We start from the raw sequence: 22,036 nt of genomic DNA on the forward strand, positions 1-22,036 counted from the left end.
ACAATAATTACAAAAAGTGAAAGTAATTAATTATACACTGCTGGCCATTAAAATTGCAACACCAGGCAGGAATGATCTGACGAATCACATGAAAGGAAGAAGTTGGGATATGCAAATGATTAGTATTTGAGCACATTTAGACGACGGAGTGAGAAACGATATCTGAAGCACTGCACAAATGAAAAGTTGTGTAGTGGATTTCTCATTCGGAAAGTGCTTTGTAAGGTTGGAGTTTGCTCAGAATATGGTGTTATGCCTCGAATAAGAAGAGGAAATGCTTACCATCAAGTTTCGAAATTCGATAGAGGCAAGATCGTTGCCTATCGAAAGTGTAGATTATCATTGCGAGATATCGCCGACCGCACTGGTCGGCATCCAACCATTGTCATGCGAATATGGAATCAATGGATTGCTGAGGGTCATACTGACTGGCATGCAGGATCTCAATGCCCTCCCATGACTAACGCCAGAGAGGACAAACAAATTGAGGTCAGCCCTGTAAAACCGTACGACCACATCACGAACCATTTGTGATCCGTGATGTAAAATGGGCATGTTTGCAGTATGCCCAGCACCAGCTCGTAAGGTGCGTCGACGTTTGCACCTTGCGAGCTGATACAGAGCTGGAATAGACTATCAACAGGATGACCACTATTTCGGCTTCCCTTGACAATGCAGAATAGAGAGAGATGGCGACTCTGGTCAGCCAAACGATAAAGCTGCGTACACGAGTGGCACAATGTCGCCTTTTTTCAAACGAGTCCCGGCTCTACATGCAGTATTCTGATAGCCGTATACGTGTCTGGAGTGTCTGAGGAGATCGCAAGTCGCCTGCTTGCATTCGATATCCGCATAGAGGTCCTGCACCTGGTGTGATGATTTGGGCAACCATTGGGTACATGACACGTAGATCTCTAGTTCGGATCGACGGTAATTTGAACGCAGATGGGTACATTTCTGACATCTTACGTCCAGTGGTTGTACCGTATCTTCGAGGACCCCAAACATCATGTTCCAACAAGATACTGCAAGACCTCATGCTACACGTCATGTTCTGACCTTCCTCGATACACAGGGTATGCGACTGCTGCCCTGGCCTGCTCAGTCTAACGTAAGGGCCATGGCAGCTGTTTCTACTAATTTTGCACCCCTGTAAACTTCCAAAATGCTTACAAATTTAATCATTTTGTCTTCATGCCATACTGTTTACGAGCAATAAATATATTTTTTGTATTTTCTTTCACTATTCACACAACAGTAAAAGTATCCCCTTATGGTAGCAGGAATGTCCAAAATGATACTGCAAGATCGTGGCTTAAAGAGATTAACAAAAATGTATGGTCACATCTAATAGATACTCGGATCACACAATATATTGTCATACTATTAACAAGGTAGCAGACAAATTCTTGTAATGGCCACATTCACTTCTACACAAAAGCCGTTTTCAGTTCTCGAAAGGCTCAAACTGTGTCTAACATGAGAGGCTCATCTTCTAGCTGATTCACATGGGTTTGAATAAAGATATGATACATCTGATTTTCTCCTTCCTCAAGCAGTACACTTTCTTTGTACTGAGATATGAAACTTCAAGTCTGAGACAAAATAAATCAAGTGTCCCATAAGGCAGTATCTTAGGTCCAGTGCTCTACCTAATTTACATACTGGACTTTTTCCCATCCAGGCCTCGATAACTACGTTTGCGTGCTACGCCAATGATACGGCCACTGCAATAAAATCCATTAGAGCAAATCGAGCTATTAGCAAGCTTGTATGCTGTATTTTAATTTTATAACAGTTATTTTCAATTTTGAAACCCTTTCCTTTCAATTCTTGTTTTCCACTTACAATTCCCTACCAGAATGAGTTTTTAGAATCGAGTTGAATGTAAATGAGGTAGGAGTATTTAAGGAAGGTTCAGCTTACTTCAGTAAGAAACCTTAGGAGGCCTTAGTGGCGCGTGTTTGTCCTCGGGCTACTTCATTATTCAGCGAATTACGCTCGGCCATATTGTATGTGCCTGTTGATATTCTGCCGGCTAATTTAATTAAGGGCCAACTACATTAGGTATGTGTGGCTACCTTTGGCTAAATTAGTTTAGTTCAGTATTAGATTAGTTTCTTATTTTCTTGTCTTGTTTAGAAGCCCAAGTGGAGGCTTTCATGTAAGAGGCCATCTGTTATCATTTCTTTGAGTGAATAAAAGGGTATTTAAACCCTTCTCTGAACTTTTGTTTTTATACATGTGAACCCAGCTATAAGTCACTACACCATTCACTGGGTTCCTCTATGTTCAGCATAGTCCAAGTAGTGAGGAATATTATTGGTGCCACAAGTATCAAACCATGTCTTTGGAATCTGGAAAATTTACGTTGGCTGCTCCTAGACTGCAAATCCAGCCGGCACCAGCAAACCCGATGAAATGGTTCGGATTCATCATCGAGACCATGCGGGGTGCGATGAAACCAGCTGCCACCTTTGGTGGCTAAAGTTCTGTTATGTCATTTTGGAGCAACTGGAGCCTCAGTTCACGTGTTTCGGAACTTCAAACAGTAGCAACTGCCAAGGCAAACCTAAAAGGACAAGCCCTTAGTTCGTTCAAGGAAATTGGAAAATTCCTGCTGGGCGAACCAGGTTCTGAAACATACAGCTGGGATACATTCAAAAACGCTCTACTAAAAGGCGTTCGCAGTCGTGAAAGACCGTACCAAGCTGGAAGCGGAGCTCTTCAGTAAATATCAAGTCTAGGCAGAAGAGCTGACGAAGCTTATATTAAGCAAAAATTCAAATACTAAATGTATTGTATGTCGGGATAGCGAATTAATCGAAGTGATATTACAGCGTCTGCTTCTTTCTGTTCAGGACTTAATGGAGGTGTGAAATCCACAGAAGTTGGAAAATTTATTTCAAGTCGGTATTTAGTTTGAGAGCAGGCGAGCTTCAGAAAAAGCGCATACGGCAAGTTTCGGTCAGAACCACTACTCGAGATTTTCACCCCAGCAAAGACCTCAAAATAGGCAGTATCCGTAACGGCAGTCTGAGAAGCCCCCCCCCCCAAAAAAAAGCGGTAGCAAAAAGACAGGCAGAGCTTAAACTGGGCCCGAGCCGGTACTTCTCAGTTTCGGAGTTAATTCTAGCCGAAGCGCACCAGAGCTCTAAATAAAAGGGCTCCAGTACTTCTTCTATATAAGAAAAGCACAGTTTCGGCGGTTTTTCTAGGGAACAAATATTTTGATGGAGGTTAAGTCTTTTAAGGAAAGAATAGCCCCCATCCACATGTCAAAGGCTTATTCTCCAGGTAGTGTAATAAATTTATAAAAGAGGGTAAAATGCTTTGTTCCCGAAAGTATTAGCAATGATTACCTGGGTCTTCCACGTCCAGTGTTAGTGACCTCTTATTTCAGAGATCCTGCAAACTTGAATTATGTAACCTAATATGGGAACAAAAATTGTCACTTATGCACACCTTCCACATGTTGTCATAGAATCGGGTTCGAGGGGAGTGTTTTTGTTCGGTAGCATTCTCCCTGACAGTTTGTAGAGAGACATTAGATTTTTTTTTTTTTTTTTTTTTTTTTTTGAAGCAGAGGAAATGAAAAATAAGCAAAGCCTTCGCGGAGAATCGAACCTCGGACTTCTGGAATACGCGCCCAGCGCTCAGACCACTACACCACGAAGGCACGCTAAGAAGGCAAAAGAAATACTTTATACGCTGGAAATATATTGGCAGATCATCGCGGTCAGAAAGTGTTGGACTCGTCTCTGTGTTCAAAGCGACAATTCTCCATTGAAATTTCTTTCCATACTCTCATATTCTTTCTAGCATTCTCTTTATTTTTATCAGTGAGGCTTTAATCGTTTTACTTTTTTCCACTGGTGAGCTGGAAAAAGATGTCCTCTCCCCATTGAAATCGTACATTGTACTGCATATTAAGAATCTAAATTCAGCCGGAAGAGTTATTTCTTAGTTTTTGTTTGACATTTAAGTCCAATCGCAGCCCCAAATAAGATGAGGTCCGATAAAGTAGTTAACTGTTTATAATTAATTTAATAATTTGTTAAATTTTTATTTATATCTTTATATTTATTGAATTTTAATTTCGATCTAATTATTTTAATTATTAGTTAAACTAAACTCAGTAGCGCAGCAGCCCTAGTGGGCCACGGCCTGCAGTGCCCCGAAATTTGCTTTCTTGACCTTGGGCGCCGGAGTGCATCAGCATATGACCTGGATAACTAGTCAGCTGGTCGCAGGACCTCCGGTATTTAGTCCCCAAATGAACCTGCCACTCATTTCATTGACCCACTCAAGGTATGAAAGGCTGAGTCAACCTTCCCCAGCCCGGGTATCGAACCAAGGACCTGTGGTGCAGGTGACTACAGCTGCGCGGCGCGCTAGCAACTTTTCCACCGGGCGGTCAAATATTAGTTATTTTTCCCTTCTTCCTGACGGCCTTTTAGAGGGCTCTGGCACTAATGGTTTTAGACATTAAGCCCTGAAGACGGGTCAAACAAAGTCATTCGGCGATCGCCAAAAGAAGCAACAGGAGCAAGGAGCTGAGAATCAAAGTAATTTAAACTAATTAGGGTGTCCGAGAAGAGGGTATGATCACCCTTCTTGAAACAAAATCGCTCAGAAATCAAATTAAATACTGCTGTGGTACAAAATTTGACTTTGCTTGAAATTCAGGTATTGCTGTACAACGTGTAAACCACTGCAATACTGGATACCGGGCCGCAGTGCAGCTTTTAGTCGCAAGAATTCTTTAGAAAGCATTTTCGAAGGTACAGACTATTTAAAATCACGGGGCAAAGAGTAATTTCTGCACAAGATAAACACTGTGTATGCTTACGAAAAGTAGGGCTGCACAATGCAATTAAGAATGAACATCAAAAAGTAAATTTTCTTGTGGTCAGAGATTTATTAACGTCAGTAATCTTGGGGGTCGACTTCGAACTTAAATTTTAAGAATTCTACCTTACATGTACAAATGGACACTGAAGAAGTGGGAGCAGCTCCTGAAGTAGACTTGAATCACCTGTCGGAAAATAACAAGAAGAAAACTGAAGCCTTCATAAGAAATTCTGCTAAACTTTTCGATACGAAACCTGGCTTCTGCCACATAGTTTCTCGTGAAATAAATACCGGAGATGCCAACCCCGTTAAATCAAAATCCTTCCATTACGATATGGTAAAAGAAAGTATTATTAAAGACCACATCAAGATGTTAACTGATAAAATAATCCCGCCAAGTAATAGCCTCTGCGCGAGTCCGGTAGTCTTATGCAGAAAGAAAAACGGCCTTCCGCCTTCAGATCCGAAATCTTAGAGGCTCGCCGTTGATTACCATGAATTAAACAGTATTACAAAATAGCCAGTGTATCGCCTGAAGATTATAGATGAAATAATTCGAAAAATTAAATCTACAAATTATATGACAACTCTTGATCTCACGTCAGGTTATTTCCAGATAGCAGTAAAGCCCGAAGATGTGGAAAAAACCGCATTCATTACGAAATCAGGCGATGCCTTTTTGAGAACACAGTTTCGCTTAAGCGGAGCTCCAGCTCCGTTTCAAAAAGTAATGGACATAAGAATCGTCCAAGATAAAAGTACTTTATCTATCTTGATAAGATTAGAACAAGTGAAACTATTGATGAACACGTAAAACATTTGAAAAAAGTTTTGTCATTATTTAAATGAAGCCGGCTTCAAGGTGAATACCTCTAAATGTAAATTCGCAGCTAAGGAAATCAGATACCTTAGCTATAAAATTTCGATAAGAGGGACAGAAACAGATAATTCTAAAATCTTAGTTATCCGCTTCCTAACACTGTGAAAAAATTAGCATCTTTTTGGGGCATAAGCCACTATTACGGTTCTTTTGTAAAAGAGTTACAGTTAACTGACGGTTTTATGTCTCCTTAAAAATATTTTCAATGTACATTGGCATCTATATTCCAATATAGTTCTAACATATTCTCTATAGAGTCCCAATGGCATTTCCTTTTACGATTATCTATGTAATAGGCTTGGATAGCTCTAAAAAGTGCTTTTAGGAAACTCACAGATTTGCTTCTATGAAAATTATAGGTTATCTACGAAGTTCTACATACAATGTGCTACCTCCCAAAGGTAGCAAGGTTATCAGTGTGCAGTATTTCTTCAGCGTTATTTCATTATCTCTTGATTATTATGTGAAACGAAAGTATTTTCGAAGTATTATGATTATACGTTGGTCATTACATGTGCATTTATTAGTCACATAATTATATTTTTTAATCATTACGGAATGGAATTTAAATGACAAAATAATGTTGCGTTGTATTAACTAGAGTACCTGCCGCTTATTAAAATCACTTCCGTTCCAAACATATTTGAGTTTATTAAGTGGTTGAGTTCAATAAACAGCCATTTCAATATCGCAAATTATGGTATTAACTTTGAACTTATTTAATAAGATAGTAACTAACAATTAATCGAGTAATTAAAACTTAAATTATTAATTAAAATTAATACTAAAATTAAACTATTTGAGAAACTCATAAATTTATTTTTCATTTACTTTGTTATGAAAAATTCTATAATTAGAGACTTGATAAAATTTTAAACTTTCCCACAGACCTGTTCAATCCGCATTTGTTTCGCACTGTTCGTCAACAGCTTTTCAATTGTATTTTCAAGTTCGTAAAACTCTTGGTAGCATTTCAGATCTCCATTTTTCAATTCAAGAGTTCTTAGAGTTCTTAGAGAAGCACTAATTTAATGTTTTTCAGAATAGTATCAGAGAGTTGCGCAGCACAATTATCTAATAGTAAAGTTATTTTTTCGTTTTCCAGTTCTATGCCTCATTTCAAAAGGAAATCGGTAAAAATACTGCTCGTCATCCATGAGTTCTTGTTAGTATGGTAAGTTAAATTCTTGACTCATTTTAAACACTGAAAAACATTGGAAAGTTAAATTCTTGACTCATTTTAAACATTTTAAACATTGGAAAGAGTAGGTTTCCCTACTCTTTCCAATAGCAACTTGAGTCTCTTTATTTGTTCTTTTAGCATCTTAAAAACAGCTAATGTTTCACATTTAAACATTAATGTGTACTCTGGTACTCTGTAAAAGAACCAGTTTCATTGGTCTTATGCATTTCGTGTGGCTTGTATTCCTTAAGAAGCACGGGTGGAACCACATCATTCGTCGCATCGTGCTGAGCTAAATGAAACAGTAAATATATGGAGAAGCTTTGCTAGTTTTTTTTTTTTTTTTTTTTTTTTTTTTTTTTTTTTTGGAGGGGGGGTATGATGAACTACGCACATGAAGCAATAGATTGATTTTAAATAACAAAAACATATAATTACGACAATTACAACATACCAACTACACATTATATTAATATTGATGATATTTGGATCGGACGGAAAATCCAACCGGCCGCGGCGACGACGGAGCGTGACTGAACGCGCCCCGAAAATGTCCGTTACGGTTACAGCTACAGATTCGGGCACGTGGTTTGAAATAAATAAATAAAAAGTTCATTTAATGTCCCCACAGTACTTCCCCTCCAGTGCCAATGAAATTAAAGATACCGAGGGTTTAATCAGACCATACATCCAGAACGTATATGCTGAGGAGCACTTTGCTTCTGGAATCCATTCCCAGATGATGATGTAGTGGCAACTCGAGGTGTGGACACAAGGGATGAAGGTGTAGGTGCCTTCGAAGAGGGTGTGATATGCGACTGAAATACAAGCCTTGACAGTTTTTGGTGCAAAGATAAAGGGCCAGTTTAAGAACATCAAGGCTCACCACTGTTTCTTTATTTCCGATAAGTATCCGATAGTTCTTGGATGTGCGACCTCGAACCAGATGTGGGCCTGTATAAGCAGTCTCCAAAGACTTTTTTAATGCATGACACTTTAAAAACACAGGTGCGGATGTAGTGAGCTTTTTGAGAATAAACGCATGTTTTGAAGAATGTACACTCGTGGGTGTAGGATATAATGAAGCTATGGTTTCGCGCAATGTTCGAGAAATGCTTGAGGCTCAAAATTAAATGAGTTTTTTCTGGGGTTTATAAAATCTTCAGGTAAACGTATATTGATACCGTAGACCATTTTAGCGTTGGAAGAACCCAGTTACTCTTTAAAAGCCGCTCTCAATTCTAACAACACGGCGGGCAGAACATCAACCCAGTGAACAGAAGTATGGCATCTAACGGCCTGTTTAAGAAAGTGATGGAGTCTCTCGACAAGTCCTCTGGAATTCGGATGGTACGATGATGTGAAGATCTTTTTAGTTCCCAAGAATTTGGTTAATGTAGTAAATATCTGAGACTGGAACTGCCGTCCCTGCTCCTCGAACCGTAGCATGTGGATGGCCACGGATGAGAAAGAAAAAAAAAAAAATCCTTGATAACAGAATACTGATTTTTGCTGTGCCATTTCTAATGTTACTACATTTGTCTACGATTTCCTTATATGACTGACAACTTGGTTACGGGGACCTCGGTTAATAGAGACCAGGTTAAAGGTTCTACTGCATTTTTGACTACATAGTCTAACTTCAGTACTTACCAAAACCATTATTATTAAATTAAACAACTAACACATTAATTAGAGTTTTAAGCAATAGAAAAATTTAGAATTTAAAAAAGCTTTTACTTAAATATGAAATACTTACCTCTTTGTTATCATTTACAATGATCAACTCAACGAAGCGCGACTTTCTGTTACTTTTGTAAGGATCTTGTAACACAGTGGATCGTCTATTCTAAAATCGAAAATATCATATAAGGCAATGTTTCATGGTTATACACAGCTTATTAAATTGAATCTAAATCTATTGCTATACAGATAATACTCAATTCTTTTTCATAGTACTATGTTTACACGCGTAATAGTCGCACCCCCGTTTTGAAGCAGAAAAAATCGTTAAACGTGTATAGTATTGTGCAGTAGATTTCCCCGCATAATAGTCTCACCTAGATTTTCAAACACAAAAAAAATTGGCAAAAAAAGTGCATTAATTTAGATCAAGTAAGATGACATGTAGATATTTCCTCATTGCGTCTTCACTTATTGTTTAAGTCAGACAGAAAAATGCTAACCCCCTAGAGAGACCGGTGGCAGAGATAGTAAAACTGGTGCGGCTTTATCGGGTGTCAGAATTCTGGGGTGGCAAATATTCAGAATTTAGACCAACACTTAGCACTAAGGTTTGGTTTGGTTTATTTAATTATGGCAAAGCACACCAGGGCTATCTGCATAAGGGAAAGGAGTGCCTTCGTGGAGGACTTTCTAAGGGAAACTGGCTCGTATACACGTTACACATGGGGAAAACCACGAAAACGCCCATGCAGCCAGCCCGTTCGCGGGATTCGAACCTCGGACCGAACTGCCAGCGTTCAGCGACTTTACCGCTCGGACGCTGGTGGAAGAAGGCATATTTTTTAAAATTTAGGAGAAGCTCTGGGCAACAGAATTTAGAGACGGCAAAATGTTTGGAATTTAGCTATATACCGAGAAGCAAAATTTAGGACCCGCACAGTTTCCGCCGGACGTCAAAAGGAGTAACCCCGTCTATGCCCTCATCCCATACAACCACTCAACGACCTAAAGTGTGATCCTGACAGCATCAATACGGCATCGATTAATGCGCAGTTATTGGACACAATGAGACTCTCTAGCCAGACTCTGAAATTGACAAACAGGAATCAGTTAGTCCGGAGAAAAATCGCATTTGAGGTACACCTGTTTCATTCTGTTATTATATTCTCCATTCCTAGATTGTACAGAGGGGAATTTTTTAAAATTACCTTAGTTATTTATTTCGGGGGGGGCGGAGGTTCGGATATCAGATTATTAAAGATACTGCATGTCCAGATTTCGGAGTCTGCACTGTTTATGATATATTTATGTGTATACATACATACATAGATAGAGAGCTTAAATTCAGCTGGATCCCAAAATAAAACATTTTCCTTTATTTTAAGTTACTTAATTACCTGCTTTCAATTTATTTATTTTAATCTTTTTTCATGAATTTGCTTAAAATAAACAGAAAAAAACAGAAAATTAACAATTTTCCTATTTTTAATTAATTGACGTTTCATAAACATCTGCGCGGCCCTTTTTCAGCAAAAACTTTTATGAATGCAGGCTTATATCTCAGTATGGGATTTTATACACCGTCCTTCAAAAGTTAAGAAACTGCATGTCTTTCAAAGCTCACTATTACAAAAATGTCAGTAACGTTTGAATACAGAGTTCATATGCCTGATAGCAACGAAATTTAAGAAAACATATGCAAAATCAATAGCTACCACTTTTATTTTATACAAATGAATATTTATCGGAGTTGGAGGAAAAAATGCAAAAATTGTAATTTTTGTTCACCAGTGTTGATCTTCAGTTGTAATTACAGTTTCGTGGACAATATCCAGGATATTCTATCAATTGTCCAGGAGAAGTCGTTTGCCGGCTTCGTTGAGGTGGCGGGCGATGGAATGGATAGAAATGGAAATCTCACAAGTTGATACTGCTAGACGTCTCAATATCTCTCGAAGTGTGGTCCACCCACTATGGAATCAGTTTCAATCCGAGGATTCTGTGTCTAGAAGACATGTTCCAGGCAGATCTAGAGTTACAACACCTGCGGGAGACCGTTATTTAGCTCTTTCGGCCCAAAGAAGGAGTAACATTATTGTGCCTCACCTCATGGCAGATAATTTAGTGGCAAAAGGAACAAGAATCTCAGCTATTACAGTGAGCAGACGCCTGTACAATACAGGTCTGTACGCAAAACGACTAGTTGTTTGTATCTCCTTGACCAGAGGACACAGAGGTGCCCGTTTATGTTGGGCAAGAAAACACGTCTCCTGGACCAGGCACCAATGGCGTCTGTTCTTTTCACAGACGAGCCCAGGTTCACACTGGAGAGTAATTCAGGTCGTCAGCTGATCTGGAGGAAACAATGCACCAGATAAATCCAATCCCACATAGTGGAAAGAAAGACACAGTTACAGAGGTGGTGGAATAATGGTTTGGGCTGGGATCACTCTCGGTGGTTACACTGACCTGCATGTGTTCCATGGAGGAACTTTGACCGTTGTGAGATATCGAGACGAGATCCTTGATCACTATGTCCGCCCATATGAAGCTGCTATTTGTCCCGTATTTCTTCTGATGGATGACAATGCACGACCGCACCGAGCTCGAGTTGCTGCAGAATATCTTAAGGGTCACGGTATGGAACAGATGGAATGGCCAGCTCAGACCTGAATCCGATAGAGCATCTTTGGGACTTCCTTGAGAGACAGGTTTCTGCTTTAAGTCATCCTCCAAGGTCGTTAGATGAGCTTGAACAAGGATTATTCCGTGTCTGGTCGTTGCTTTCCATTTCTCTGACTGACAACTTAATTGACAGCATGGAACGTCGCTGCCGCCAATGTATTCCAGCTAGGCGTGGACACATTTTTGTAATGTTGTAAGGATCTTAAGTTTTACTAACGTTTATTTTATTTTAAATCTTTACTATCACTTCTTATTTTCTACTTCCGACCAGAATTATAAGCGTTAAAGTTTTTATGCAAAGTTTGTCTGGCGAACGCCAAGTATTTAAGTTGTGGCCTTTTGCCAAGCGAGAGAGAGGAAGCAGTTGAGTCAAAGCAGGCCGCTTACCTTAGAAGTTATGCAGTTGCTGTTTGCCTTCCAGGCCAGAGGTTTTAATCCTCTTGATAAATTTAAACGTATTGTAGTGTTCTCAGTTATCTGTACTACATACGCCTTCCTTTTAATATAAGGCCAATCTTCCACGTTTATTAGTTTAAAGTTAAATTAGAGTTTAGTTTTATTTTTATACTTTTACGTTAGACCCCAAGTAGCGGGTCAGTGTATTCCGAAGTACGGAAGTTATTGTATATAGAGAAAAATAAAGGGTTTTGTATACCCTTCATGTGTATCCTGTCTACTTACCACAATTAGTGAACATAGCTTTAGTAAGCTCTCTGTTCCGAGTCAGGTCCTTGTGTGTTCCCGAAGAAGGTAAGAAGGAACTTTGAACCTGATAATGTTACCACCCTATTTTTCCTCAAAAAACTGTGGTATATTGTTTCTCTAAGACTGGATTTCTCTGCCACCAAAACTGCAATTTTTTGTTGTAATTCATGTTTGTGTTGAACTTGAGAAACATTCTATGTTGCATTCATTAAAGAACTGTTTACTGAACATGCCCTGTCAATTTCTTGTTTCTGTGTTGCTTCATTCTCAAATTAGACTATAAAAACATGCTGTTCCTTTACTTTTGGAAGGCAGTGTATACGCGTGCTTTCATCAATGTGGGTATTTGATGTACGAGTAATGATCACAGTTGGTTTTTATCTCGTCAATCACATAAAGATGCAGATTAAGTTTTAATAAATACTAGTCCAGTGATGACGAAGCTGTTGAGGTAGAAACGTGTATCACCCAAAATGGATTCATGTGTCATAGGTTCACCATACTAGTCAGATTACCACGGCACAGTGAAAAGTGCCCATCTACCTTCAAGGCCAAAAACTTCAGAATATCCAAAAAATTAACTATGAGAACAGAGATAATTACAAGTTCAGAAAAAGATACCTTACATACATTGATGACAGCAGTTTCATGCTCAACGATGTCAAATTGTTGGCATCATGAGAGAATAAGTAAAAATTACAACGCTTGCATACAAGTGGCAATGTTACATCGAAAGAAGAGCAGTATGGCTTGGAACAGATTTTTCCATGCCTCCAAACAGGAATGAAAGGGGAAACTACAACACTAACTAGATTACCGAGTAAAAAGATTTATAAAGCTTCTAGGAAGACCAAACTGAAAGAAAATTTAGTGCGTTTAACAATATTGGCTTCTGTACAATCAAAATTGTGCTTTTCATCCAAACAATGGAAAGCAAATGAACACCTTTTGGCGAATTTACCCTACATATGCAAGACATTCACAAGGAATTTCACAAATACCTTTAAATGAAGGTTCGATATTTCATCTCTTAGAAATGAGAACTTGATTTTATTAATGGATTTAAAGGAAACTATAAAACCATGCTGCATGAAGCATTTGGAAACGTTTGGTGGATTTTCTGGCGCACAACCTAAAAGGTTATGATGTGCCAAACGTATGATGGGCATATTCCAATTTATTAAATGACAGTATAAACTTCAAAAAACGATATTAATACATCGTTGATAAATTATTAACATTATGATTTAAAAATAAAACAGAACAAATTCATGCTATATATTAAAATAATAAACGGACGAGTAACGCTGTGAAGAACGGATGCAGAAAATTAATTAAAATAGTAAATCGGATAAAATTCTTATATATATAGCACATTAAATTGCATTAAATTACTTTAAATCTGTTTTAGAACAAAAAGTGAAAATCAGACCTTCTGAAATACAGAAATATGGTCAATAATCAAATAAAAATTACTAAAATATTTAAGACTGCCAAAATAAAGGCTTTCTATTAAAATGTGATGCATCAAAAGATCTGCACTGTAACTAGAATATAAAGATTCACTCTCACATTTTAACAGGTAACTGTGTGTAATCCGAGAGTGACCGATTCTAATCAAAAAACACTTCTTCCTCTTGATTTGTTTTTCTTCCAATCCTCTGTTTTAAAAGTTTTAAGCTTCTCAATTTATCAATTACTTGAATTTCAATTATAGTAATTGCCTTTTATTCAAAACTTCGCTTAATAATTATTTTAATACCTCGAAGAATTAACAGGTATACGCAGTTAAAACGAGTTTTGAAAGAAAAAAAAAAAAAAGTTCTACATTGGCAGGATAAAACCACATTTAAACGCAAGTAAAAAATAAGAGCTTTAGCAGATAATCTCTTTGCTTCGTCAGCTGCAAATGGGCTCTATCAAGATTCCCTCTCTTACTGTTTCGGGAGGATTGCTATCAATGTCTAGATATATGGTAGGTTGAAAGGAACGTTTTTGTTGCAACACGGTCTAGTAGCCAATTTCTGGAGCTTCTCTTATTTTAAGGCTGCTTTTATGCTGGGACCTATTCAATTATTGAGATTGACTGCTCCAAAGCGAATGAAACCAAAAGATTGGCTACTTTCATTGATGTTATGATCGGCAAAGTGTTTGTAAATACCTTTTAAATTTACACAATTTTCTGTTTTTGTAACAGCTTTTGCAGAAATTTTAATTAATTAATTAAGCAATTAAGATTTTACAATCTGGATTTGTAACATTTTGAAAGTATCGTATGCACTTAATTTAAGACCATTCATATCAATCAGTCATTCATTCTCATACACACAATACACAGACAAAACGAAAAACCTCACCAAGAGAGAAATTTGTCAATAATACAATGTATATAATATAGTATTATTATTTAATAGAGATAATGACAGATGACTTAAGAGTGCATTATTAATTACTATTATTAAGTAAATGAGCCGTTATTTGAAGTAATAAATGAGCTAGGGACTTTTATATAAGAAAAAATTTGACGGACATCGCATATCTTCCTTGCACAGCCTCTTAAATTATACACTTTTTTTGCTGTACTTCATTCAAACTTAGGTCCTTAATACACTTATTTAATATATGCTTCCTAATCCATTCTAATTTGAATAACCCATCCCTCAAGGCAAATAAGAAAATGACATCAAAAACTGCAAATTTTGAAATAAAATATTCCCGTCAATTTTCGTCGTACGGAAATCAAACTTCTTATATTTTTTTCATAAGCAGTATAAAACTTTCCCAAATATCAACTAGGAACCGGAAACAGTATTAAAATTTATATTTCGCTATTTGACAATTTTTTTTTAAATTTGACTTCGCCAAAACATGAGTATTTTCATCACTTAGAACACTTCTGTACTTTGAAGTAAATGACTAAAACCAACGACTGCAAAAATAAAAGGCCGAGTAAGGACGTTTAAGCCAGGTAAAGGGGTAGGCATTTTTTGGTACAATCGATTGCATTAAAAAAAAAAAGGAGAAGCATAACTGTATGTTATAGCAGTCCCATATTCAAAATTTCAGCATTCTACGGCTAATCGTTTTTGATTTTGAATTATGCAAAATATATACTTATGTATGTACAGACATCACGAAAAAAATCTCTTTTGAATGCATTTTAAAATCCGTTCTGGGGGGAGGGTCATTTATTTTGTGCGTACGTTCAGACGTCACGTAAAAGAACCGTCCAAATATTCGGGTAAGGTCAAAATGGATATTTCCGTTGAAATAGGATACTCGAAATTTTTCACGATATATACCTCCTTTACTTCGTACAAAGAAGTGAAAAGCATAATAGTAATCTAGAAGTAAAACAGTTTTCAGTACAAAACAAAATATAAACAAGACTGCTATTCAAATTCAAAGACTGCAATTCAAAAGTATTTTATTCCTCTAACGTACTTTGAGATATTTCATGTAAATAAATTACTTAAGAATAAAAATAGATACAAATTTAAAATTTTAAATAACTGATTTAATAATTCATTGTAAAGCCAGTACTACATTATCACGTTGAAATTCAGTCCCCAAATACTACAGATTTTATAAAGAATGGAATTTGCTGCTAAAGAACATTAAATATGAAACCAAATGCAATGAAATAAACAATGAATAAGTAATGAAATCCAACTACTTTTTCCGATTTTTCCATTCTTCAATCCTACATATAAAAATAAATGTTGTACGCAGAAGTCAACAAAGATTATTCTTTCAGTAATACAGGCGGTGTTTAGACGTTTCTCAAACGATTTTGGAGCCGTTTAATTATTGTTTAAAATGTACAGGAAAAAAAAATTTTTTTTTTTAAATGCTCGATCTGATAAACTTTTTCTGAACTACACAAGAGACCAAAGGCACAGCAGTCCATAGGTTAAATGTCAGTAATTGCAGGAATACGCTGAAAAAGTATATATTCAATACCTGCATCAATCTTCAATTTTTAAAGGAATTTAGTGTGGTATTTTCCGAAGTATGACTTGTTGCGTTGTCTTGATGAAGTTTCATTCTTTGAAAGTCATAGGGATAAAGAAATGAAATTTCTTCTGTCAATATCAGATGTAAAACTTTCTCGTGATAGTACACTAAAATGATTTTAACATTTTTTTTTTTTTTTCAATTCTTATTACTTTTATTTTCACATTATAAGAGAATCCTGCGACTATCATAAAGCACTTGTTGAAATTAAGACACAATAACACGCCGAACAAATACTAATTCAGAAGACAAACAACAAAAATCAGCGTTATATTTCAAATTTTCACAGGACTAGTTTCGATGGTTTTACCGAACCACCATCCTCAGCTGCAAAATGATTATATTTTGCGCTTTGGTGGTTTGGAGTCTTCATTTTGCAGCCCACCAGCGGCCGAGCGGTAAAGTCGCTGAACACTGGTAGTTCGGTCCGAGGTTCGAATCCCGCGAACGGGCTGGCTACATGGGCGTTTTCGTGGTTTTCCCCATGTGTAACGTGTATACGAGCCAGTTTCCCTTAGAAAGTCCTCCACGAAAGGCATCCCTCCCCTTAGGCAGATAGCCCTCGTGTGCTTTGCCATAATTAAATACACCAACACCAACTTCATTTTGCGCTTTTGCAGCTGAGAATGGTGGTTCGGTAAAACCATCGAAACTAGTCCTGTGAAAATTTGAATATATAAACGCTGATTTTTGTTGAATCTTCCCTTCGCATTAAAGGAAACAAGTATGTACATTCTTACATTTTTTTTTTTTTTCTCTCCGTTTTTGATAGTAAATAGATTTTTTTTTTTTTTTTTTTTTTTTTCCCCAGTCATTTAAGTAAACAAATATTACATCTAGGGTCATAAAAGTATTTCACTTTATCTCCTGCTAAATAGTTTTCATACAGTTATTTTAGTTATTGCTGGTACAGATAGATTTAAAAAACTTTGCAAATGATTTGTGCATCGGCAGATTTTCTCTTGTTACCAACGATTTAACTTTAGAAACAGTATAGACCTTTTTCGGATATTCGTTTGGAGTCTTTTTTCGATGCAGAAGTACTGATTGGCGGTTTTTCCCTGTAGAGACATTAGGTTTTTGAAAGCAAGAGAGATTGAAAAATGAGCAATCGCCTTCGCTGGGAATCGAACCATGGACCTCTCGAACCCACCGTGCAGAGCCACTACACGAAGCCACGCTAGGAAAGCGGAAGAAATACCTTATGTACTCCTCTTTTTAAAGGGCGACTGGGGATAGGGGACCCAATCGCCAAATCCTGAGTGTGGAGAATCCTCATCCAAAACCCTTTCAGTTCGGGCGCCACTGTAGAGAGATTGAAAAATGAGCAATCGCTTTCGCCAGGAATCGAACCACAGACCTCTGGAATACCGGCCCAGCGTGTAGAGCCACTACATCATGAGGGCACGCTAGGAAAACGGAAGCAATACATTATATCCCTTTCCGATTAATAATGTTGCTTATTTTGCACTCAAACATTTTAATACCATTCATTTGAAAATGTTTTTAAATTATGGAATAGGAATATTTCTCTTCGGAAAACGCAAAAACATAACCTTCAAATGCACAGCTTGTTTACATGCAACATTTTGCAAGAAGACCAAATTTAAAAGTAGCAGGTAACATTTCTCATTTCAAAATCATAAAGTGCTGCGAGAAATTTTGATTTCAAAACATTTGCTTTTTTTAATTTTTAAATTCTTTAATAAAATCGTTCTATAAATATATAAACACCCTCTTTAACGGCCTGCCGCTTGCGATTCTGTTAATTTCATGAAAACACTCAAAGCACACTTATATAATGCAGAGGATAAGTTAAAACTTATCCTCTGCATTACATAGGTTTTTACAAATATATACAGCTAAAACACAAATGTACAGAAATAGAAGTTGGAGTTTTAACGTACAGAATCCACAGCTAAAAAACAAATGCATAAAATTGTTGTCATAAAAAAATTCTTCACCCCCTCCCAGTTTCCATTTCTAAGATGAGATCATTATATATCATGTGTATGTATACCAGCAGTTCTCAACCTTTTTTACCCCATGCACTCCTTTTACCGCTGCAAGACAATCATCCCTCTTCCAAAACTCGAAAAATATATACATATTTATTTATATTATAAAATTACTTTTTAATGTGTTTTATAAATTAATCAAGAAAAAGTACAGAAAATGTTGTTAAATACCAAAATTTTAAAAGCAGTTTACTATATTCATAAACCAAAATTAAATATTTAAATAGGTAAATAAAACGTTGACCATATTCCTCCCCCTAAAACTCCGAAATTCCCTCCTAGTTGAAAAGCCCCAATGTACACTGCGCCCCCCCTCAAAATGGGTCAGTTCTATATCTCATCTCGAAAGCACGACTTAGATTATGTATCGGATTTATATATAACATTGTTCTAACATAGGTATTTTGACACAAAAACGTACTTTTTTCTGAAATGGCATACCAATTTTTTTCCATATTTCGATTCTACGACTCAAATTATGCCTAGATATTAAATTTTGTAAAATTTGGTGCGAAATTTAGGGAGAAATTCAGAAATTTATCTTGGCGCAATTTTTCTCAGTTTATGTCAAGAATAATTCACTTGGCGAACTTCTTAATATATGGCAACCAATTTTCCTTTCCTTTCCATTATGCCGGAGCGGAAAAAAAAAAGGGCACCTCGTTCCTACCTTTTTACAAAGTGCATGAGCGGAAAAAACGTTACATCGTTCTTACTTTCAAATAATTTTAGCAAAGTGTCTAAACCACATTTGATGTTTTATCCCTTTCAACAAATACGCCAATATATAAATTCACGTATATCTTCGGAAATTTTGAATAAAAAAAACTAATTTTTTGCGGGTATGCTTAGAAAGACGTCTACTTTAAGATGATGGTAAAAATTTTATAGATTATAACTCAAAAAGTTTTTGAAAAATTTATAATTTTTTTTTTAAATACAAATTTAAAAAATGAATGATAAAAATTGGGGGAATTTTATTTGGAATGAACTTAAATTTTGAAATGTGAAAGGAAGAATCAAATAAGTTTAATAAAAAAAAGATTAATAAATACATACCAAACTCAATTAACATTGAGGAGCTAAAATTTTGAGAGCTAATTCTTTAAAAACTACTCGGGCGATTTTTACAAAACTTGGTAATTTGGCTTAATCTGAGTCGTAGAATGGAAATATGGAAAACAATTTATATGTTATTTCAGAAAAAGTCCGATTTTATGTCAAAATACCTACATTAAAACAATGCTATATATAAATCTAATACATATCCTAAGTCGCACTTTCGAGAGATGAAAAACACAATTTGAGTTTTGCTAATCGGGCTAGTAGAACGGGAGATATAGAATTGTCTCACCCCCTTTTTCCCTCCGCAGTGTACATATACATATTTAAGTCAAATTTAAACATCGACTTTAGATAATAACTAGTAAAATGCTGTTAGTCAATAGATAGGTCATCAAAAAAAATTAAAGGAGACTAAAATATTATGATTCAAAGTTAATCAAATCATACTGTTAGTTGCGAACTGAAAAAAATTTAAAGGAACATTTCTGATATGCAGTCTAAGCTGGTATTACGATGAACAAATAAAGAAATTAAATGACAAGATTTTCCATACAAATTATTCATTGCTTCAAGTTATTATATTTTTCAGAATTATTGATACCAATTAATAGTTTCCTGCAACAAAATATGTCCTTTAATGGTTGCATACTGCTTACATCTCACCTCTGCAATGAAAATAGTTTATTCCCAAATATAGAACAACTATGAAGGGATCAAGGTTAAAAGATCTTTAATTTTAAATAAATAAATAAATATTTCATTTAAATAAATCTTAGAATTTTTTTCATATAAATTTATCAAGAAAAGATGAAAATTACCCTTTTTAATTCTTCCATGACATGTGACCGATTAGGAAATGATGAATCACGAACACCTGGAAAATGTTTCATCATTACACATTTGAAAATGATTAATTATTACATAAGATTACACTGAAACTACATATTTTATTTTTTAACACCTAAGCAAAGACATTTCAAAAATAAACAAAAAAAAAAAAAAATTACGACTTAGCACAGCTGTTATCAGATACTATCATGGCAATATACAGAGTGGAACAAAGATCTGGAAATATTTTAAGAAGTGATTTAAAAGACACAGAGATGAATCAAGTGGATGGAGTATAGTGCAGTTTGTCCAGAAATGAAATGCAAGAGGTGAGATATTTTTTAGCAATAAATTTTTAGCATTAATGCATGTACAGCAATACCCTGAACTTACACGATAGGTAGGAATGACTTAAAAGTATGCAAGTCAGATTCGCGTATATCATGGTCTAACTTTGTGTATAACAACATACAAATTTTTAATTAAATAGCACTATGAGCTAAACAAACACTTGTTTAAAATTATGTTGAGTATTTAAATTGTTAAGTATGCAATAAAGAATTTAGTTTTCTTGCATATCAACAAAAAGTATTAAAATAAATGTGCTACATAAAATGGAGTATTCTGATGCCATTGTCTTCATAAAATTTAATAAACTTGTCTGACGACAAAATGACCATTTTTTTAATCACGTAAAATTTCAAAGCAAGCTAATAATTTTGTTATTCCTTGCATGTAGCTAAAATATGTTTCTCATAAGAATCAAAATTCTCCCAAATTTGTAACATATTTTTAATTGATGAAAGGAAAAAAAAAAAAACCTTCTGCCGAGTATTGCACTTGTCGTGTTTTTTCCTTGGATCTAGCTCTCCGGTTTTGGCTTCTCCGGTAATGATTTGCCCATACATCTCTATAAGCATATCGATTGTCGCCTTTTTGCTATGTGAATTCAACAGCTCACATACATCATAACTGGCAAGACTGATTTCCTACATGAGTAATTTGATCATTTTCTTGCATTGTTCTCATCTTGCTTTCGGGGGCGGAAGGGGATTTTCTTTCAGAAAACAGTCTTTTTTTTTTTTTTTTTTCAGTCAGTCAGTCAAATAACAGTTTTTTGGAGGGGTAAATTTTCACGATTTTCCAACTATTCTTACAACATCTGGAACATTTATCTATTCTTACAACATCTGGAACATTTATTTAAGTACAAACCTCTTTAACAGAACAGCTGCTTGTTTTGCTTCATAAGGCTATTCAGATATGCAGATGATTGTCTCATGTAATAAGCTTGAATGTTTTTACGACTTCTTGGTCTATCGGCTGAAGCAAGCAGGCTATATTTAAACTTTCACAGGTGAGCCGAAACCACTCTTTAAGTAGCAGGAAGCTGATCAGATGCATTATCAATAAGAAATGCTTAGCTTGTTAGCATATAGCGTTTTGATCGATACAACACTTTCTCAATCTAACTTGATTATCATACCATAATGTCAGAACTGTTCACAGCTGAGAAGAATGTTTTCTTTATCTTTGAAGACTGCTCTTAATGTGAAATCCAGTAATTAATTTTTCTTTGCTAATTCGCAAATTTTTATTCCGACATCAGAATCTTGAATAAAGTTACGCTCCCTCCTCTTCTTACATTTCATCATTAACAGTTTCCTTTTCTTATTAGATGCGAAGAATCATTATTACTTCATTCAGATGATATGGTTATTTTCTAAGTGTTATAATAAATGTAGTCCACAAAATAGTTCAGTTTCGTCGATTGTACAAATTTGTTCTGAAAAGAACAGCGCTAGAATCTTCTGAAGGGTTGTGAATAATTCTATTTAAGAAAACAGAAATGGGGGGAAGAAGGGTTAGTGCCAATTTGGCATCAAATTACTTCTTTTGTTTATTAAATTTCAAAATGTAGAAGATGTCAGCATTATTAATTCAGTAGCAATACCATGCAAAACAAAAAATTTTTGCAAAATGCTTCAAACCAGAAACGAATTCGTTTGAAATTAAAATATGTTTTCCTCAGCGAAAATGAACCTAGATTGACTGACGTTTCACTTGCAGCATTCTTCTTCAAAAGAACAATACAGAAGTCAAAATTATGTAATG

General features: G+C 35.8%; 1 protein-coding gene across 1 annotated transcript in view; it reads right to left on the reverse strand.

Annotated features, from left to right (window-relative positions):
* Meltrin (disintegrin and metalloproteinase domain-containing protein meltrin) overlaps window positions 1-22,036 on the reverse strand; it is a 244,768-nt gene that overhangs the window by 59,953 nt on the left and 162,779 nt on the right. Inside the window, exons 6-7 of the mRNA XM_085809347.1 lie at window positions 19,912-19,967; window positions 8,677-8,766 (exon numbers count right to left, since the gene is read on the reverse strand). Coding sequence (XP_085665473.1) covers window positions 8,677-8,766; window positions 19,912-19,967 — 146 coding nt within the window. The remainder of the gene's footprint in view (window positions 1-8,676; window positions 8,767-19,911; window positions 19,968-22,036) is intronic.

The sequence above is a fragment of the Stegodyphus dumicola genome, chromosome X2 (assembly GCF_044657685.1).
Source record: "Stegodyphus dumicola isolate Sdum_Otavi_A_Nest chromosome X2, ASM4465768v1".
Classification (NCBI taxonomy): domain Eukaryota; kingdom Metazoa; phylum Arthropoda; class Arachnida; order Araneae; family Eresidae; genus Stegodyphus; species Stegodyphus dumicola.